This window comes from Terrapene carolina, unplaced genomic scaffold (genome assembly GCF_002925995.2).
Source record: "Terrapene carolina triunguis isolate 2854851 unplaced genomic scaffold, T_m_triunguis-2.0 Scaffold68, whole genome shotgun sequence".
Classification (NCBI taxonomy): Eukaryota; Metazoa; Chordata; order Testudines; family Emydidae; genus Terrapene; species Terrapene triunguis.
The window spans coordinates 32,776,570-32,797,322 of record NW_020664419.1 but is presented as its reverse complement, the minus strand read 5'-3'; the positions used below and the strand labels follow the sequence as shown (position 1 = coordinate 32,797,322).

The window sequence follows — 20,753 nt, the reverse complement described above, 5'->3', positions numbered from 1 at the left end:
ACAGTTATCTGTAAATAACATTTCTGAGAAAAAGAGGTTACTTGCAACACAGAACACACAAATCAAGACAGAATCAAATTCAGTTACACTCCAATACATCCACCCTCACTGAAGTGTGGCATGCATATCAACTCCATTGAGAAGAATTTTCAGGATAACTAAAGTAAGACAAATATAAATAAATAATTAATAAAATAAAATAAAATAAAAAATAAAATAAAAGGATAAACCAGGGGATTAAGTTATCTGTGAAGTTTTAATATAAGCTAATGTAAGTAGGACCCATGGATTAGGTTCTAGTACAGCATAGCAGATCGACAGAGGTTATACAATATTCCTCTGTATTTAGACTAGGAAATAACTGTTGGAACAGAGTCCACGACGTGCCAGCTACTGGTAAAGGTTGACTGTTTAATGGTGACCATTAAGGTGAGCAACGTGGATGCGACTCAACTTTGATCCTGTCTCTCCCTCTTTAAAAAAGGGGACGTTAGATATGTTCAAGGTCTGAAATTTAGAGTGTCAGGAATGGTAGAAGAAGAAGAAATAGCACAGTCAAAAGGGAAACAGTTATAAGAGAATAATTTAGAGAGCTTACTCTATCCAAATGACCATGTTTTTACTCTCCCCTAGCTTAAGCGTTCCAAAGTTAGTCATTCTTGACACCTCCAGTCCTCCTTTGTCTCTCATTAAATTTTCATATGACTCATCCAAGTTCATTTCACTAGGGGCAGATAGTCTGTAAAAGTCATAATGACACTGTGTTGAATCAAAGTTACATGGGTAGACTCAGGAAAATATAAAAATAAATATTACATTTAAAGATCCAACAAACTTAAGTATTTTCCTCAGTGTTTGAGTATAGAAGTCCCAAAATGCTTTCTCAGCCATCTACCATGACCCCCGAGCTATCCAGTTACATTTACTAGGGGAAGCAATGATTTTAAAAAATATGTATGTATTACACCCACACAGCCTTTCTTTAGAGAGGTCAAAAATCTTGGATGTAGCCTGTAATGGCTTGGAACCAACCTACCCACCCTCAAAGGCCTGGTCCAACTCCCACTAAAGTATGTGGGATGACACCTATTGACTTCACTGGGAGTTAAACCAGGCCCCAAATCAGCAAACAGGGCAGTTTTTCCACGAGCAACTTCTTATGGCCCATTGCCAGGAGCAGCTTTAGAATCGGGTACAAAGTGAAATGACTGGGTTGGGACAATTCTCATAAGTTTCCTTCTTCTGCTGCTGGCTTCATGGGAGTCCCTTTATGTTTGTCTACAACATTTTAAAGGTGACTGCTGATGTCAGCCTAAACTTAAAAAAAAAAAAAAAAAAAAAAAAAAGGTAACATGCAACCCACACCAAAAATCAAAAAATACCCCCACCTGCAGTTTCCCCATCAGTATCAGTGACTGCAACTCTGATCTTTCTGGCTATGTCTAAATTATCAGTAAAAATTACATTTTCCACCCTCAGTATTACAAAGATGTTCAACTCATATTGAGGGAATTTCAAAGCAGTAATGAAAAATACCTGAAATTACATATTCTGATTGAAATGAATTTTCTGTAGTTATCTAAGGCAACAGAAGAAAAAAAATCAGTGCAGCTTTTCTTTAATAAAAAAGTTTTTGGTTTTTAAATTACACTCAACCCCCACTAGATGTCTCCCACTGCTGTGACAGTGGACAGATATTCATCCCTACCCTTTACGATACTGGGGAATATGCTAAAATTGGCAAGTAGAAGACAATCCATAAGCTCTATTTTTAAAAACAGATAATTAAAGCAGTAGTTTAGTACTATGGACTTCATCCAGAAATAAAAGAAATGACAAATTTAGAAAACAAAATAAGGAAGAATACAAATGAATTGCATGGTAGTACAGAATATCAAGAATATAAGCAGGAGCTTTAGGGACACCAAAACAGCTGTATAGTGTTGCTGTCACAAGTGACCGTTAGTAGGACATAGTGCTACAGGAAGCATTTCAAGGTGATGAACACAGTTCTGCAGCATGTCCCTATAAACCAATTTAAATTGAACCATGGTCATCAGAATGAACCTCCTACTAGGGCTCAACGAGGGTTTTTAAAAACAGGTTTAAAAAGTTGTGGGAGCATAAATCATGTTATTTCCTTTCCCTTCTGAAAAAAGAGTTATGTTTAACTTCAAACATGAGAAGTTACCCATTCTTGTCTGAGGGAGCCATGCAGAGTGCTCTCCAAATGTAACATGACTGGTTACTCTCCACAACCACCACATTGACCAGGTCATGTCTACGAGGTGAATAACCATCAGGAAGTCTCAGAGAATCCAGAATGAAAAATATACTGTCATCTACTACGCCAATTCTTCCACAAATACTGGAAATACGAACCTGTAACATTTACACAAGTCTTATTGCATGTCACATGCTTAATTGGCTTAGGCAGTAACTTTTAAAACAGTAGTTCTCAAACTTTTGTACTGGTGACCCCTTTCACATAGCAAGCCTCTGAGTGCGACACCCCTTTTAAATTAAAAACACTTTAATATATTTAACACCACTGTAAGTGCTGGATGCAAAGCGAGGTTTGGGGTGGAGGCTGACAGCTCACGACCCCCCATGTAATAACCTCATAACCCCTGAGGGGTCCCGACCCCCAGTTTGAGAATCCCTGTTTTAAAACAATCATCACAGAATAGTACATGTATCAAATATGTTTATAATTGAAGAAAACTGAATCCCAGGCATTTCACAGAATGTCTATAGATTTAATATGCAATATTTCTATGAAAGAGGTTAAGGTAGTAATCACTATAGTGTTTCCTTAAATTTAAAAGTACCCAAACACAAGCAATTACATGTGCAGGGTAAAAATCATGCTTTAACCATAGCTATAGTACATTTATGGCTGGCTATTGAGCTTCAAGATACCATAGCCATCGAAGAGTTCCCTCACCCTTCCATGGAAGTAGTGGAAATGAGAGAACAGTAAAACCTAAAACTTTTCACCAGTTTGGTAAGCTGACAGTTTTATCTTTTAATTGGACACTCAACTGACTTAACACCTGTAAAGACTTATTTGTGGATATACTGGATATGTGGTGACTCAAGAAGGAATAGTAACATTTTCACTCACCAAAAAAGATAAGCGTCCTTTTATAACCCAGAGCGCTTGGAAGACTTTTAAAGCAAACATAATAATAAGCACAGCATTTGAATAATGATATTCATTAGTTTTGGATCAAGTGTAAGTATAGATGAATTATGAGCAGGTCTGTGTATGACAGTATGATTTGGGTATTTCTCAACAAGTGGTTGGTAGCTAAAACCACAAAAGCCAACCAATAAAAATAACAAAATTTCCCACAACACATTTAAGATTCACCTCCCCCCAACTTTGTTCTAGAAATAATCCCATATCAACACATGAGCATTAGAATGAACTTAATTTTCTTTTATCTTTCAGCTGAATACTTGTCAAATACTTAAGCCTCTTCATTTTCAGTTTAAACCAAAAACAAAACAAAAAAAACAACCCTGCATTTTACAAAAAGTATTATTTTCCCCCCTGATTTTCCCCCTACTTTTGTATCATTCAAAAATATAAAAAATAACTTGTTTTACTAGGAAAATACAATACATTGCATGAGATATACGTATTACGATAATACATTAGTCTGTGTGTATATGCAAAGCTGCCTGTTGAAGTAAGGCTATGTATTAGTCTGGAAGATACACACAATAAACAAACAGGCACCCACGCAAGCTCTGAAGTGCATGCACATCTGAACATAATGATAAATCTTACGCCTACCATGTACACGTTTCAAACTGTTAGCAGATAATGGTTTCAACATTATTCAAAGTTTTATTTAGGGATTAGAGATATATTGTTTTCTTAAACTCAGAGGTGGCATTGTGTTTTGAGTTCTGTTTTAGTTCTGCAGCAAACCACACTGAATTCCATTCAAAGCATTAATCTACTGAGTACTTTCCCCACCATCCTTACATCCACCAAAATAAATCCCGATATTTACCTAGAAAAATTAATAGTTTTTTGCACCGATTTTCAGTGGTTTTTGTTGTAGTAATAAACACCAATAAATTCCTGGGAAAAATTAAATACAATAAAAACTGAAAACAAAGGGCACTATCAATACTATAGTAGACCTACTAAGATAAGCAGACATTTTTCCTCCCACAGTACAGCGTGAATATTCCTCTGCCAAATGCCAAGAGCAATATGCAAAATACATACTTTGTCCACTCGCTTATATCTCAGTGGCTTTACAGAAACTGCTTCACTGCTCCATGTTGTTGGGTTAATAAAATATTCAGCTTGCACCCAGTCACCTTTACAAGGTTCGAAGCCTACAAAAACAGTGACATTTTTGCAAGTTAAGTTGTCATAAAAAGACAGTTGTGTAACTTTGTGGAAGTGTGTAGTGTTTTTGCTATAAGAGGGCATTTTGATTTGACATAATTTAAGGAACTTTAAAGTTACCTGCTAAAATGTGTTAAAAGTATACTTATTACAGCACTATATATTGAGTGCTACACGTAACAGGAGATACAGAGAACTTCAGCACTTAATTTTAATTTTGTTTTATTTTTTGTGTCTACCAAAAATCAGGCCCATGAGCTCCCACCCTGTTGCCTGATGGACTGTTGCAACAGGCTGAGACTTCACTGGGAGTGCACCAACTTTTTGACAGGGGAGGGGGGAATTTAATTCATAAGGTACACTTGCTAGGGATAAACCTTTGTCTTTAATACTTAACACAGATTAAGGAGTACCATTCTAAAGACACAAATGTTGGCCCTAATCTGGCAACAAGTTCTGCACAGGAAGCCACCTACATCTGTACAGAACTCCACTGAAGTCAGTACAGCTACATGGAGGCGCCAAGTATCTACACAGGTGGCTTTGGATAGCCCACCCTACTTTGTGGAGAAACATTCACTGTTCAAGCTGTCATGTCAGCCAGCAGCATGAAGCCTATGCAGAGCTGGCCACACAGAGGATTTTAAAGCTTGTTTTGAAAAAAAAATAGCTACTGAATTTTACTAAGTGTCTGAAATAAGTTTTTTTAAAAGTTCATCGCAGTAAACAATGAAGATTAATTAAAATGTAATTTAATTTTACAATTTAAAAGCTTTCAGATGGCTAGCAACAATGAAAAGATCTCTGATCAAACTGTGATCCAAAGAAAGTCACAACATTTGCTAATCACTGATAGGGGAGTTGTTTAAAGGCCAAAGCATCATCAAACTCAGGCTATGGCTACACTAGAGAGCTTGCAGCTGTGTCCCTGTAAGCTGTCTAGTGTAGCTGCTCTAAAACAACGGAGGAGCGCTCTCCTGTCAGTTTAATTAATCCAGCCCCTGCACACACACACACACACCCTTCCCCTGCAAGCAGCGGTAGCTATGTTGGCAAGAGAAGCTCTCCCACTGACATAAGCATCAGTGTGGACAACGTTAAGTCAACATAAATTATGTCGTTCAGGGGGGTGGCTATTTCACACCCCTAAGTGACATAATTTATGTCGACTTAAGCCGTCGTGTAGCCTTAGCTTCACATACTTAATACTTTTACTTGTGTTACAGCTTTACTACCACTCAACAGTAAACTTCAGGAGTCACACAGTGATAAAACAAAGATGAACAGACTTTGGACTACAACTTATGTATTGTAAATTTGGCTAAATTTTAGCCACAAATTAAAAAAATAAAATAAACCTAATTATTAGATATACATTATTTTAAAAGTTTAAGTTACAGGAGTGCAAAATAGCACCTGAAAGAGATACACCTCTACCCCGATATAACGCGACCGAATATAACATGAATTCGGATATAACGCGGTAAAGCAGCGCTCCAGGGGGGCGGGGCTGCGTGCTCTGGCAGATCAAAGCAAGTTCGACGTAACACGGTTTCACCTATAATGCGGTAAGATTTTTTGGCTCCCGAGGACAGCATTATATCGGGGTAGAGGTGTAGATTCTACACTGAATGCAATAATTATGAAATCACACAGCTGCATTCCCTCAGGAAGGGGCCTCTTACAGCAAGTTTCAGCCTGTAGCAACATTTTTTTTTTTTTGGATAAGTGTAAAACCCTGCCTGAAAATAGGGTTTTAAAATGAAATGTGTGGGACACCCTGGACCAGAGTTAGGAGTCAATCCTTTTTATATACTAACATGTTTATTTTCAAAGAAGTATTAAATTTCACTAATTTCTCTATATTTAAAATGAGAAAGGGTGGGCTATACCTACTGTGAGAAGAAATTACCTCTCACATAAAGAAAACCTACTTTCAATTAAAGTGATTTAGAGCTCAGTTTACAACACTCACAAATATGAAAAAAATCAGTCTTCATCCCAGTTATTACTTTTACTCTAATACGGATTATCTGCTATTTGAAATATAAATTCTTGTAATGTGCACTAGACACTTAACACACAAGACTTTCGAGACCATTAAAATGGTTATCAAGATTTTTTTTTTTTTTTCAAGTCATACCTTCACAAACCTGGTCCATGGAGAAAGAAGTTGTCTTATTAATATAGCCACCATCTTCAGTAAGAGATGTAATATTGCCAGTTAACATTTTAGTTTTTAATTCAGAAGAGTCGTAAGTAGGACTGCTATAGTTTTCCCATTTGTCTGAGACAGCTTCTACCTAAAGAGTGCAAAAATACAATATTCCCATAACTGATATTTCTACTTCACAAATGATTAGGTTAGCAGCAAAGTTAAAAATACACTCAAGATGCCCCATGTGATGTACCAGATTTCAAGTATTTTAAACTACATTTTATAGCCAACCAAAACCACTATTTACAGGATTATATACCTGTTTTAGTTGTCAAAAAACTCATGCCTCCCCCACCACAAAAGATTAAAAATACTATAAAAATAAAAGGAATCCCTAGCAGTAACAATGATATAAAGGTGGTAAGGAACTTCACTGTCACTGAAACTTTTGTTTCAACTAGTTGCACCATTGCTGATATTTATTATTATTGTTCATTAATCTATCAACTCTTCAATCTGCTTGCCCATCTCACTTTAAGATCAAGGCAGTATCTTACAGGGTCTCCTGGCAGGTTGAGAGAGAATTTGTTTTCAAACGTTTACTAATTTTGTGCAAAAAATGACTGAAGCTAGAGCGTTTCCCATTCTGTGAATTAGCAAACTCAAGAATTCTTACCATTTGTCACCACTTTATACACTATAAAAAAAAATGTAAAGGACTTTCAAGTGACAATTGGTAATTTTAAATTCATGGAGTTTTTTACCCCCATTCTTTTAAAATGTACTCTTTCATTTTATTAAGCAGGGAAACAGCTCAAGGCTGGTGTTTGCAAAATGTCAGCCTGAGAAGGGTCATGTAAATACAACCAGTTTCCTGATGTGCTAGAAGAAAGGAGCAGATACCATAGGCTCCTTAGCTGCCTGACCCATGGAAGCAGTAATGATTCCTTAATTATTTGGGAAGCTTAGGGCAGAATTAGGAATCGCTGGCCTGAGAGAAATTCTCCCTACAAGGGCTAAGCAGCAGCAGCAGCTTTAAGTACCATGTCCTTGCTTCCAAGGAGTCACTGTTGTCACTAGACCAAAGTCCCCACCACACAAGTCACTGATATATCAGGAGAGTTCCTTCATCCCGCAAGAATTCCCCCCTCTCTTCAAGGAGGCCTCCAGCACTCATAAGCCCCCTTCTCACCTCAAGAGTAATAGTTACTGAGGTCACTGTCCAAAAGCCCCTTACACCTCCAAGCAGCAGTTGGTGCTAGACTCTCACAATAAACCGTGTCTGGGTATATATGAGGAAACTGCACAGTGTAGGAGAAATTGGTCAGAGCAAGCAAAAGGACTAGATGGGGGAAAATACTCAAGCAGGTATTGTGGAAGTAAAGAGATATGGGATTACTGTAAGGAAAGCAAAATTAAATATATTTTATTATTAAACAGTGATATAATAAAACTCACATATGTAATAAATATCCCATCACATAGTTCTCTTTTAAAGAGAATAAAAGGGAATGCAGGTAGACTTTGATCATGTTCAGGCACTGCTGTGTTATCACCAATTTGGGGCACAGAGGATCTGTAAACAAACTTTATTGTTTTACGTAGAAACGAGCATGTAGAGGAGGGTTGGAACACTGGAGAAAGCATGCAGGTTTCAAGACAAAAAAATCAGTTTTCATTTTCTGAAGGGTTACAGGATCATAACCATCTAAAAAGCTATTTACATAAAAATTATATGACTTGACAGTGTCCCTTTAAAAGGCTGATCGTGGCTTAGTGGTAGCACCAAAGAGGCCTTAAATTTTCAGCAACTGCACATCCCAAGAAGTGAAGTGTGCAGAGACAACAAGCTCAAAGAGCCAGCAGAAGAGTTAAGTGCACCACAGAAATTATTCAAAGGACAGGCTTTGACAGGTCGTAGGAGCCTCTTGAATCCTCTCACAGAAGGGAAAAAAGAAGATAGTGCTGCAATCCAAAGTCTGTCCAAAAGGATTTAAAAAGGAGATAAAATATTGGAGGAAATCTTTAAGGCCAACCTCTCGTAAAATTACAAACAAGCAGTATAAATAAGAGGAGAATTAGACTCTTGCTACCATCGCTGTCAGTACTGTATTTGTTCAGTGGTAAGGCAGAGGATTTCATCTTTGTTAAACCAACATCTTTCAAAAGCATCACATTCACTAGAGATCAAAAATTTAAGCTCAAACTCACTATCACTCTTACAATCACTAATTTCTCTCTCCCAAATCAAAACCAAAACTGTGAGAAGTAGAAAAGGAATAATCTAGACTGTTGTGGAAACAAAACAAGCAGAAAATAAAGTGTAAGACAAGAAGAAATTTGATTTTGGTAGTGTTCCACAGTTAATTCCACATTAGGATAATAAGTGTTTTTGAAGAGAAAGGGAAAGAAAAGTGCATAACTTGAAGAAGAAAAAAAAAGGGGGGTGGGGGGATACTGCCATGCACTACAATAGCAAAACTTGTACCATATCGGTATGTGTGTGTAGATATGGGTTTAAGCTATGTTTCCATATCCACATTTCTGACAAATATTAGTTTTATATAGGTTAAACTCTGAGGGGGAGATTCTGTGCTGCACCTCCAAGAGACAAAGCACAGAACTTGTAGTCCTGGGGAAGAAAAGGCAAAGGTGTCTTTAAGCCATTTTCTTGGTTCCAGGCTGCTTCATGGCCCCAGAATAATTTAGGCAGTCCAGGGAGATACTTTAACCATCCCTGGCAGCCTATGGATGGTTCCATCTCCCCATCTCCTCTTGGAGGCAGCCTGTACTGGGGCTTGTGATGCATCCAATAAAGGCCTGTTTATGGTAGCCCTATGCCATGTCTGTGCCAGGGAAATTCTTCTCTGATTGGTTGCAGGGCCTTTACAGCCCCGGTATGAATTGCAGTATCCCAGCAAACATTCAGAGTCGTCAGGCTGGTGCAAAATGTAGTTAGGAGACTGGCAGACCTCAAACCCTTACTTATTCCACTTTTTGTAAGTATGTATGCCAATATGCATCTGAGAAGCCCTTAGTCAGCAGCATTATTTTATTGGATGAACATTTGCAGGACTTTCCTTTAGTTTTCACTTAGAGAAATCCATTTAGTCAAACTAATACAGTAACTCCTCACTTAAAGTATCAGAGGGGTAGCCGTGTTAGTCTGGATCTGTAAAAAGCAACAGAGAGTCCTGTGACACCTTAAAGGTGCCACAGGACTCTCTGTTGCTCCTCACTTAACGTCGTCCCAGTTAATATTGTTTCGTTGCTGATCCATTAGGGAACATGCTTATTTAAAGTTGTGCAATGTTCCCTTCTAACATCGTTTGGCAGCTGCCTGCTTTGTCCACTGCTTGCAGGAAGAGCAGTCCATTGCAGCTAGCTGGTGGGGGCTTGTAACCAGGGTGGACCGGCAGCCCCCCCTATCAGCTCCCCGCTCCCCTAAGTTCCCAGCAGGCTATCAATTGCTGGCAATTCAGCTGTCCCTCCCCCCACTGCCATGTGCTGCTCCTGCCCTCTGCCTTGGAGCTGCTCCCAGAGACTCTTGCTTGCTGTGCAGGGGGGGAAGGGTGGGGCGCTAATGTCAGGGTGTCCCCTCCCCCTGCTCCTGCACCCCGCTTGTCCCTTCTCCATATAGAGCAGGGAGGAGACACGGACGGAGAGAGACAGAGAGAGCTTGGGGCAGCAGCTGCTGTCTCAACTTCCTGATCCACTTAAAAGACAATGCACTTAAGAGTGGGTCAGCTTACTTAAAGGGGCAGTGTGCATCTCTCTCCCACAAACAAGGTGTGTGTCTGTCTCTATGTGCTATGCTGTCTCCCCTTCCTCGTGTTCGTGCTGCCTTGTGTGAGGCAAGCACACACTTGCCTCACACACGTGTTAACCCTTGAGGGCTCAGCTGGGTGCTAGTTCATCATTTAGCAGCAAGGCATTCCCTGGGAAATATCCCTCCCTCTTCCATCCTCTAACTTCACCACCTCAACCAAGCTTCACAATCATCATAGCTGTGAACAGTATTAAACTGTTTGTTTAAAACGTATACTGTGTGTATATCTATATAATATATAGTTTTTTGTCTGGTGAAAAAAATTTCCCTGGAACCTAACCCCCCCATTTACATTAATTCTTATGGGGAAATTGGATTCGCTTAACATCGTTTCGCTTAAAGTCGCATTTTTCAGGAACATAACTACAACGTTAAGCGAGGAGTTACTGTACTAAGGCGGTAAGATAGTATTTATTGCACTGAGAGCTAAAAATACAGAAAAGGAGGTATTTTCAAAAGCAATTAGTGTTAGTCAACTCTACCACTGGAATTAATGGCCATTGACTTAAATGGGAGAAGAGTCTGGCCAATGCCATGTACTTTTCAAAATATCATCCTAAACACATACCAAATATGACATTTTTAGGCAAGCGACTGCTGTAGTTTCTATAGGGTTTCTATACAATCTTAAAGAGTATTTCTCTCATGGACCACCACCTCGTATTAAGATGGCATACCCACTATGAAAAATAATTTGGGAATTAGAAAGTGAGTCTGAACATACAATGAGGGTTAAAGAATGTTAAGTGGTATGATCTCAGAACATATGCTGCAATCAAATGGTAGTTCAGAAGGTCCATAAGAGTCACAGAAAAGGCTCGTCCCAAGCTTCAAGGGGGGGATTCACTACCACAGTGCAACACACCCTCCACAAAACAACTCAAACTATGACTGGAAATCCATCCTAAGTTACTGCTGGCAACTGATCAAAATTTCCTGCTAGTGTTGCAGAGTAGGGTGGGTTTACATATGAAAGAAAGGCATTTAGAGGCAGGTACCCTGTATGAATCACCTTTTCATGTTCTGTATGTATATATTAGGGTTACCATATTTCCACAATCAAAAAAGAGGACAATGGGGGGGGGGGGAAGCCCCACCCCGCCCCCATCCACTCCCTCCCACTTCCCACCCCCTGACTGCCCCCCTCAGAACCCCAACCCCCCCTGCTTCTTGTCCCCTGACTGCCCCCTCCTGAGAACCCCCCACCCTAACTGCCCCCCTAGAACCCTACCTGTCCCCTGACTGCCCCGACCCTTATCCACTCACATGGGTGGCAGGGTTGTAGAAATTTTGGTGGTGCCCAGAACCCCCCCACACCTGCCTAAGGCTCTGGGAGGGGGGTTGGGTGGGGGAAGGAAGTCTGGGGTGCAGGTCCTGGGTTGGGGATTAGGGTGCAGGAGGGGTGCAGGGTGCAGGCTCTGGGATAGAGTTTGGGTGCTGGGTGCAGGCTCCGGGCTGGGGCAGGGGGTTGGTGTGCAGGAGGGGGTGAGGGGTGCAGGCTCTGGGATGGAGTTTGGGGGGGTGGGAGGCGGTGCAAAGGGAGAGGGTGCAGGCTTTGGGAGGGAGTTTGAGGGCAGGAGGGGGTGTGTGGGAAGGGGGAGGGGGTTTGGGAGGGAGTTTGGGGATAGGAGGGGATGCAGGGGTGAGGGCTGTGGGTCTGAGGATGAGGGGTTCATGATGCAGGAGGCGGCTCAGGGCTGGGGCAGAGGATTAGGGTGCGGGGGGGGGGATGAGGGCTGGGGATGAGGGGTTTGGGGTGTTGGAGAGGCTCAGGGCTAGGGTGGAAGGGCAGGGTAAGGGCAGCCTGTCTTCCCATTAGTGGATGGGGGACGCTAGGACCCGGGGGCAGCAGACAGCAGTTGCTGCTGGCTCTGGCAGTACAAGCAGGCAAGAGAGAGGCAGGGAGGGAGGGGTCCACGGCGGGGGGGACGCGTGGAGGCCGGGGACCCAGCCAACCCTCCCCCGCTCCCTGACTGCCCCCCCCCCCCAGACTCCCCTTACCATTCTGGCTCCACGTGTAGGCAAAACACGCTGCCCGGTGGGTCGGTTTGTGTGTTACACAGGGCTGCAGACAGAGAGAGGGGGGGAGCAGGGGAAAGCTCTGGCTGCTGGAGGCCAATGGGAGTGGCTCAATCGGCCCAGCCGCCCAATCAGCAGCCGCACTCTGCATGGAAGGGAGGCGAGGGAGAAAAAAACCCTGGACATTTTAACCTTGTTACCAATTCCTCCCGGACGGCTATTTAGAGATGCAAAAGCCAGACATGTCCGGGGAAAAACGGACGGATGGTAACCCTATATATCTCCTTACTATATGTTCCATTCTATGCATCTGAAGAAGTGGGCTGTAGCCCATGAAAGCTTATGCTCAAATAAATTTGTTAGTCTCTAAGGTGCCACAAGTACTCCTGTTCTTTTTGAGATACTATAGGTCAGGGGTCAGCAACCTTTCAGAAGTGGTGTGCCGAGTCTTCATTTATTCACTCTAATTTACGGTTACGCGTGCCAGTCATACATTTGAACGTTTTTAGAAGGTCTCTTTCCATAAGTCTATAATATATAACTAAACTATTGTTGTATGTAAAGTAAATAAGGTTTTTAAAATGTTTAAGAATCTTCATTTAAAATTAAATTAAAATGCAGAGTCCCCCGGACCGGTGGCCAGGAACCAGGCAGTGTGAGTGCCACTGAAAATCAGCTTGCGTTCCGCCTTCGGAACACGTGCCATAGGTTGCCTACCCCTGCTATAGGTACTCAGTAACTGGTCACTGGAATGTTTACTGTGTGTACATATGTGTTTAATTTAATAGCAAGGCTGTTAAGAAATTAGGAGGAAGGCAACACAACGGCCCTGGATAAGTAACCTGGTGAACATTTCAAGGGGGCTAAGAAACAATGTGTGAAATATTAAGCTGAAAAGGCACTACTTACAGGTGCCAGCTGAGTTACAAGATTTTTTTTTTTTAAACAAGCCTTGGAAAAAAATAAAAAAAAAAAAAAAAATAAAAAAAAAAAAAAAGTACTTTTGGAGGGTGTGAGTGTTGTCAGTGAGCTGTTCACTTCTTCACAGAAGAACAAAACAGGTTGGCACGGAAAGACCCAGGCAGGCCCGATGAAGGAGGCCTGAAGCAGTCAGGCCTTACAAAGCTCTAGGGCAGGGGTTCTCAACCTTTTTCTCTCTGAATCGCCCCTCGACATGCTATAAAAACTCCAAGGGAGGAAGGGGGGCTCAGGCCTTAGACATAGACATAGTTTGACTTCTATTTGGGGGGTGGGGGGACAGGGGCCAGCGGGGCTCGAGCCACCTCCGCATGGCAGTGGTCCAGGAGGGAGTGCCACCTCCACCCCCTGCCTCACCTCAGCAGGCCATCCAGCCTGTCTGGGTTGGGGTAGGGTGCAACCAAAAATTAAAAACTCAAAGGTGGGGGGGCTTAGCTCAAAAAGTTTGAACATAGCTAAGGGTGCAGGGAGGAGGTAGCTAGGGGATGTGTGCAGACAAGGGGTAACTCAAGGTACAGGGAGGGGGTAGCTGGGGCTGTTTGCACACAGAGCGTGGCTAGGGCTGAGTGCGGGCAGGGGGGCAGCTCAGGGTGCAGGGAGGGGGTAGCTGGGGCTGTGTGCAGACAAGGGGTAGCTCAGGGTGCAGGGAGTGGGTAGCTGGGGCTGTTTGCACACAGAGTGTGCCTAGGGCTGTGTGCGGGCAGGGGGGCAGCTCAGGGTGCAGGGAGGGGGTAGCTGGGGCTGTGTGTGGGCAGGGGGTAGCTCAGGGTGCAGAGTGGGTGTAACCTCAGGGTGTAGGGAGAGGGGCTGTGTGCTGGGAGGACTCCCCTGCAGTCCCTGTTCCTGGAGGGGTCTGCCAGCCATGGAGCCAGGCAGCTCTTACCAGCTGACTCTGGGGGAGCAAAGGGGGCTGGGAGCTGAAGAGCAGCTTCAACCTTGGGCACCAGCAGGATACGAGGGAATGCTCCATGCATTCCCTCCGACCTGGCCAGGGGACAGGAAATGGGGGGGGGGTGAGGGAGAGAAGGGAGAGGTGTGGAGCTGCCCCCAGGACTGCCATGCTCTTGCTCTGTAGTTTGGGGAGGAGGGGAAAAGCCCTCCATGTCCCCAGCTGTGCTCATGGGCTCAGAGCTTCTGCCCCACAGGGAGCACCAAGGCTCGGGGCTTTGGTCCCACGCCTCCCGGCTTCAGCCCTGCAGTGTGCACCAAGGATCGGGGCTTCAGCCCCACACCTCCCAGCATCAGCCCCATGGGGGGCGCTGGGGCTCGGGCTCTGGGTTTCAGCCATGGAGCCCCACAGCCCCCTTGAAAGGGCTCATGGGCCCCCTGTTGAGAACCTCTGCTTTAGGGAATAGTAAGTCTTAGGGAAGATAGATATGAGTATAGACCAGGGGTTCTTAAACTTCATTGCACCATGACCCCCTTCTGACAACAAAAATTAGTATACGACCCAAGGAGGGGGGACCGAAGCCTTAGCCCACCCGAACCCCATTGCCCTGGGTGCGGGGGGGGGGAGGAGGGGTTCCCAAAGCCTGGTGGGGCCAAAACTGAAGCCCAACGGCTACTGCCCCAGGCTTTGACCCCGGGTGGTTGGGCTTGGGCTTTGGCCTTGGACCCTGCAAATCTAATGCCAGCCCTGGCAACCCCATTAAAACAGGGTCCTGACCCACTTTGGGGTCCCAATGCACAGTTTGAGAACCACTGGTATAGATGATTTTATTGTTTTAATCCGCTCTCTTATGTTGTGCTGTGTGCCTACTGTTGAGATTAAACAGTGTTTTAAGAAAGCTTTCTGGTCACTGGTAACAGCTCCAGAAGGGAAGCTATGGGTGCTAAGCCCAGTCACACATGTAGAGTAATCAGGGTTGATATATAAGGGGTTGTAGCCCAAGACTCAGTCTAAGAATGGGGAAAATCAGGGGATTCCATCCTAGGACAGGTGAATGAAAGAAGCCTAACACCTTGGGGAGAGGCACCCTCAGAGAGGAGTCAAAGGTGCAACTAGATCCATAACCATTACAAACATTCAGATGCTAAGGTATGGTAGGCCATAAAAGTACATGGATATATATCAGATACCACTGTGCAGTAGCTATTGCAAAATATTTAAGTTTTCTTCTTATACATTTTTATATAGGAAGGTAAAGATATTCCTATGAATACATTTACAGTTATATGAATTGACAAGTACCAATACACTTTTCAACCTTAAAGAAACATTAGGTAATTTCAATTATTAACAATACCCAGGTCTGAATAAGGTATGAGTGCCTCAGGGTTTATTTTATATCAATTGGGATTAGTTCCTAATCCAATTTGCTTTCACCTTATTTCAGTTTGTGTCACTCATTTTTGGAGAAGGTGAGGAACAATAAAATTTGAAAAGAAATGGAATACTGATCCAACTCTCATAAGATAAAGGGAAGATACATGTTCCTATTCTGCTCCATGGGGAAACTTATACTTAAACTGTTTCATCATCTATAATTTCTAAAATCTCAATCATCTTTAATTATCTTATTTTACTTAAATTTTAGTTACTCTGATAAACAGTGTAATGGGACAAGACAATAAGATACTTTTACTTGCTATTGGTTTTATTTTTAATGACATTTTCCTATCAGTAAGGTGATTCCTATACAGTTGCTATATTTCTAAATTAGAATCCCACATCAAAATCCATAAATCCCATGCCCATTTGCAAAATCAGGGCCGTCTATATATGTATTATCCTACAGCACATGGAAATCAAGGACCCAATCCTGCAAACACAAGAACGCTTCTTAGAATTTCTCACATAAATAATGATTGCAGGATCAGGTCCTAATCTTCTATATCAGTAGGGCCCTACCAAATTCACAGTCCCTTTTGGTCAACTTCACGGTCACAGAATTTTAAAAAATCATAAATATCATTATTTCAGCTATTTAAATCTGAAATTTTACAGTGTAATTGTAGGGGTCCTGACCCAAAAAGGAGTTGGGGGGGGGGTCACAAGGTTATTGTAGGGGGAGTTGTGGTACTGCTACCCTTACTTTTACGCTGCTGCTGGCGGCAACGCTGCCTTCAGAGCTGGATGCCCAGCTAACAGCCACCACTCTCTAGCTGCCCAGCTCTGAAGGCAGTGAAGAAGTAAGGGTGGCAATACTGAAACTCCCCTAAAATAACCTCGTGACCCCCCACAACTCCCTTTTTTTGGGTCAGGACCCCTCCCCCTCCACAATTTGAGAAACGCTGGTCTCTCCCATGAAATCTGTATAGCATACGATAAAAGCTCACAAAAGACCATATTTCACGGTGGGAGACCATATTTCACAGGCCATGATGCGTTTTTCATAGCTGTGAATTTGGTAAGGCCCTATCAGAAACAGGGAATTCATTTGGGGTGTCCAAGGCACTGAAATTAAAAAAAATTATGAGGCTTAGTGTCCTACATATTGTCCAGCTATCATTTCAACGAAATGTAGCCTTTTCTCTTCTCCCTGACATTTTGGGCATTCCCTACCCCACCCATCCCTTCAATTGGAAAAAGGGTTAAATGAATAATTTGGATGCAAGTTTGGTAGTGTGGGACCCCAATAATTAAAGGCACTGTGACAAGTCAACCTGACCATAGTGATACAAACAACTACTTCAGAAATCATCCAGACAGAAAAATCTTTAGAGAAGTTTCCTTACAAAGGCAGTTCATAATACAAAATGCTAGACCAATTGCACTACTCATTCATGTCTTACTCTGATCGCCTTCAATCCATTAGATGTTTTATCCTCTTCAACAACAGCGATGACTTTCTGTCCAACGTTCAGTGGCACACCGCTCATCACAGCATCACTTGTGAAGCAAATCAAGTCATCAATCATCCCATAATCATGGCAAAATCTTGTCACTACTCCTTGTACGGTTTTTAACTCTTTATCATCTGAAAGGGGGAAAATATGTTTAGATGCTTATATAAAAACAAAACTATTTTTTCCATGAAAATGTATAACTAGTAGTTATCATAAATACCATGTAATGGAAACAATTCTCAACTGTGTTTGCAACCAAAATATTGCCACACTGAACCTGAGAAATTTATTTTCAAAGTCTAAGTTGCGAGGAATGTGAACAGTAAGCAATCAGCATAAATGATATATAAAACTGGATTCTGCAAAATAGTTCTAATAATCTAAGACAGTAGCTCTCAACCTTTCCAGTTTACTGTTCCCCATTCAGGAGTCTGATTTGTCTTGCATACCCCCAAGTTTCACCTCACTTAAAAATTACTTGCTTACAAAATCAGACATAAAAATATAAAAGTGCCACGGCACACTATTATTGAAAAAATTGCTTACTTTATCAATTTTACCATAAATTATAAAATAAATTAATTGAAATATAAATATTGTACTTAGATTTCAGTCTATAGTTTATACTGCTCTATATACAAATCACTGTCTGTATGAAATTTTATTTTGTAATGATTTTTCTAGCGCTATTTATGTAGCCTATTGTAAAACTAGGCAAATATCTAGATGAGTTGATGTACCTCCTAGAATACCTCTGTGTACACACGTACCCCTGGTTGAGAACCACTGATCTAAGGTACTGCTGTAGGTCAGCAAATTTGTTTAAGATAAGTGCTGAGATTTTGTGCTACACCTCTTGAAATACAAACAGTCCTAGTGGTTTTACATTTTGAAAACCAACGGGGGGGTGGGGGGAGGAGGAAAAATTGCACTTTTTTGGCTGTCACCATCCTTGTGAGTTTACTCAACAGCATTGTGCTACAGTTTGAGACTTTGGCCTGGTCTACACTAGGAGGTTATGTCAAATTTAGCAGCGTTAACTCGAATTAACCCTGCACCCGTCCACACAACGAAGCTATTTAGTTCGACATAGAGGTCTCTTTAAATCGATTTCTGTACTCCTCCCCGACGAGGGGAGTAGCGCTAAATTCGACATGGCCATGTCGAATTAGGGTAGGTGTGGATGGAATTCGACGCTAATAGCTCCGGGAGGTATCCCACAGTGCACCACTCTGTTGACTCTCTGGACAGCAGTCCGAGCTCGGAGGCTCTGACCAGCCACACAGGAAAAGCCCCGGGAACATTTGAATTCCTTTTCCTGTCTGGACAGTTTAAATCTCATTTCCTGTTTGGACATCGTGGCGAGCTCAGCAGCACTGGCAACGATGCAGAGCTCTCCAGCAGAGGTGACCATGCAATCGCAGAATAGAAAGAGGGCCCCAGCATGGACTGATTGGGAAGTCTTGGATCTGATTGCTGTGTGGGGCGATGAGTCCGTGCTTTCGGAGCTGCGATCGAAAAAACGGAATGTGAAGATCTACGAGAAGATCTTAAAAGCCATGACAGAGAGAGGATACAGCCGGGATGCAATGCAGTGCCAAGTGAAAATCAAGGAGCTGAGACAAGGGTACCAGAAGACCGAAGAGTCAAACGGACGCTCCGGATCCCAGCCCCAGACATGCCGTTTCTACGAGGCTCTGCATTCCATTCTAGGTGCGGCCGCCACCACTACCCCACCACTGTCCGTGGACTCTGACGATGGGGTATTGTCGACGGCCGCTTCCTCGGAGATGTTCGCAGACGGGGAAGATGAGGAGGACGAGGCAGTCGACAGCGCTTTCAACGCTGATTTCCCCGACAGCCAGGATCTCTTCATCACCCTCACGGAGATCCCCTACCAACCCTCCCAAGGCGGTAACCCGGACCGTGAATCAGGGGAAACATCAGTAGGTAAGTGTTTTAAACATTTATTTTGAACAGAATAGGAATGGTATCTTAACAATGGGTTTTTCATGATTAGTTTGCCCTAGGCGCTTTAGTTTTTAGTTCTTGCCAGTGCAGCTACTGGAAAATTCTGTCAATATGTCCGGGGATAGAGCAGAAATCCTCCTGGGACATCTCCACGAAGGTCTCCTGGAGGTATTGTGAAAGCCTTTGCATCAGGTTCCTGGGGAGAGCGGCCTTATTGCGTCCTCCATGGTAGGAAACTTTTCCGCGCCAGGCTAGCAGCAAGTACTCCGGGATCATTGCCTCGCAAAGCATGGCGGCATACGGCCCTGGTGCTTGCTGGCATTCACGCAGCATGTGGTCTTTCTCTGTCTCCGAAATCCTCATCAGAGTGATATCACTCATAGTGACCTGCTTTGAATTAGGGGAATGTTAGTATTGGGACTGATTGCCTGTTCCTTTACATAACTGTAACCGGCCGTTTACAGCCACACGGTGGAGGCATGACAGGGGCAGCATGCAGGGATCTTTCCCGGGGACAGCCGCGAAGGGGGTGGGACAGGGGCAGAGTTCATGCTGGCCGGATTGCCGGCAGCAGGAACTGGCCAACGCTAGGAGCATTGCTATAAATTAAGCTTTAAGCAGCCAAAAGTCTACGGCTTACCATGTCCGCCTGCTAGCCGAATTCCGTTGTCCAGCCCCGCTTGTGTGATCTGTACAGCAAAACCCCAGGCACTCAATGGGAAGGCCGAAAATTCGACCTTGTACTGAGTGCGCATGTGATAGGTGCTGTGCATGGTCTTGTTCATAGAGAAAGACTATATTCATTGTTCGCAAAATTGTATCTTTCTGAGGAATTCACTCCCTTTTTCCCATCCCACAGCTGCGAGTGTCTCCCGAGCTACCCCGGCATCCCCCTCCCAGAGGCTGGCGCAGATCAGGCGACGAAAGAGAAGGACACGGGACGAGATGTTCTCAGAACTTATGGGCTGCTCCCGAGCCGAGGCGGCACAGCAGACCCAGTGGAGGCAGAACATGTCGCAATACCAGTGATCACATAGCGAACGGGAGGACAGGTGGCGGCAGGAAGACCAGCAGGCGACTCAAACGCTGCTTGGACTAATGAGGGAGCAAATCGACACGCTCCGGCGCCTTGTAGATGTTCTGCAGGACCGGAGGCAGGAGGACAGAGCCCAGCTGCATTCTCTCTCTAACCGCCCTCCCACGCCACAAAGTCTCATCCCCCCCTCACCCAAAGTCCCAAGAAGGAGGGACGGCAGAGGCCGTGAAAACAGTCACTCCACCCCTGCAGACTGCTCAAGTAACAGAAGGCTCTCATTCCCAAAGATTTGATAAGTCCTTTCCTTCACTCCAAAAGCATCTCACCCAAGCCCCCGTCCCAGTTTCATCCCCTAACTGTGTAGTTGTTAATAAAAAATACGTTTCTGTTAATTACTGTTTCAGTCATGTTCTTTTAAAGGACAGTGTGTTTGAAGGGGGGGAAGGGGGTTGTTAATTGGAGAGGACAGTCACCTTTACCAGGGTACAGACATGGGGGCAGGTTCAGCAGAAGGTCACACACACATTGCAGTCACTAGGCACCCTGGTCAGTCTGGGAGGTAGTTTTCCTGTTCGGGGGGGGGGGGGGGGGGGGGGGG

At 43.5% G+C, this 20,753-nt stretch overlaps 1 protein-coding gene across 1 annotated transcript in view; it reads right to left on the bottom strand.

Moving 5' to 3' along the window:
• The window catches only part of MOV10L1 (Mov10 like RISC complex RNA helicase 1), a 79,883-nt gene extending 62,648 nt beyond the window's left edge, over nt 1-17,235 (bottom strand). Inside the window, exons 1-5 of the mRNA XM_029910835.1 lie at nt 17,095-17,235; nt 6,519-6,678; nt 4,250-4,362; nt 2,192-2,382; nt 599-724 (exon numbers count right to left, since the gene is read on the bottom strand). Of these exons, the coding sequence (XP_029766695.1) occupies nt 599-724; nt 2,192-2,382; nt 4,250-4,362; nt 6,519-6,678; nt 17,095-17,220 (716 nt within the window). The 5' untranslated portion in view covers nt 17,221-17,235. The remainder of the gene's footprint in view (nt 1-598; nt 725-2,191; nt 2,383-4,249; nt 4,363-6,518; nt 6,679-17,094) is intronic.
• Nucleotides 17,236-20,753: the final 3,518 nt, after the last annotated feature.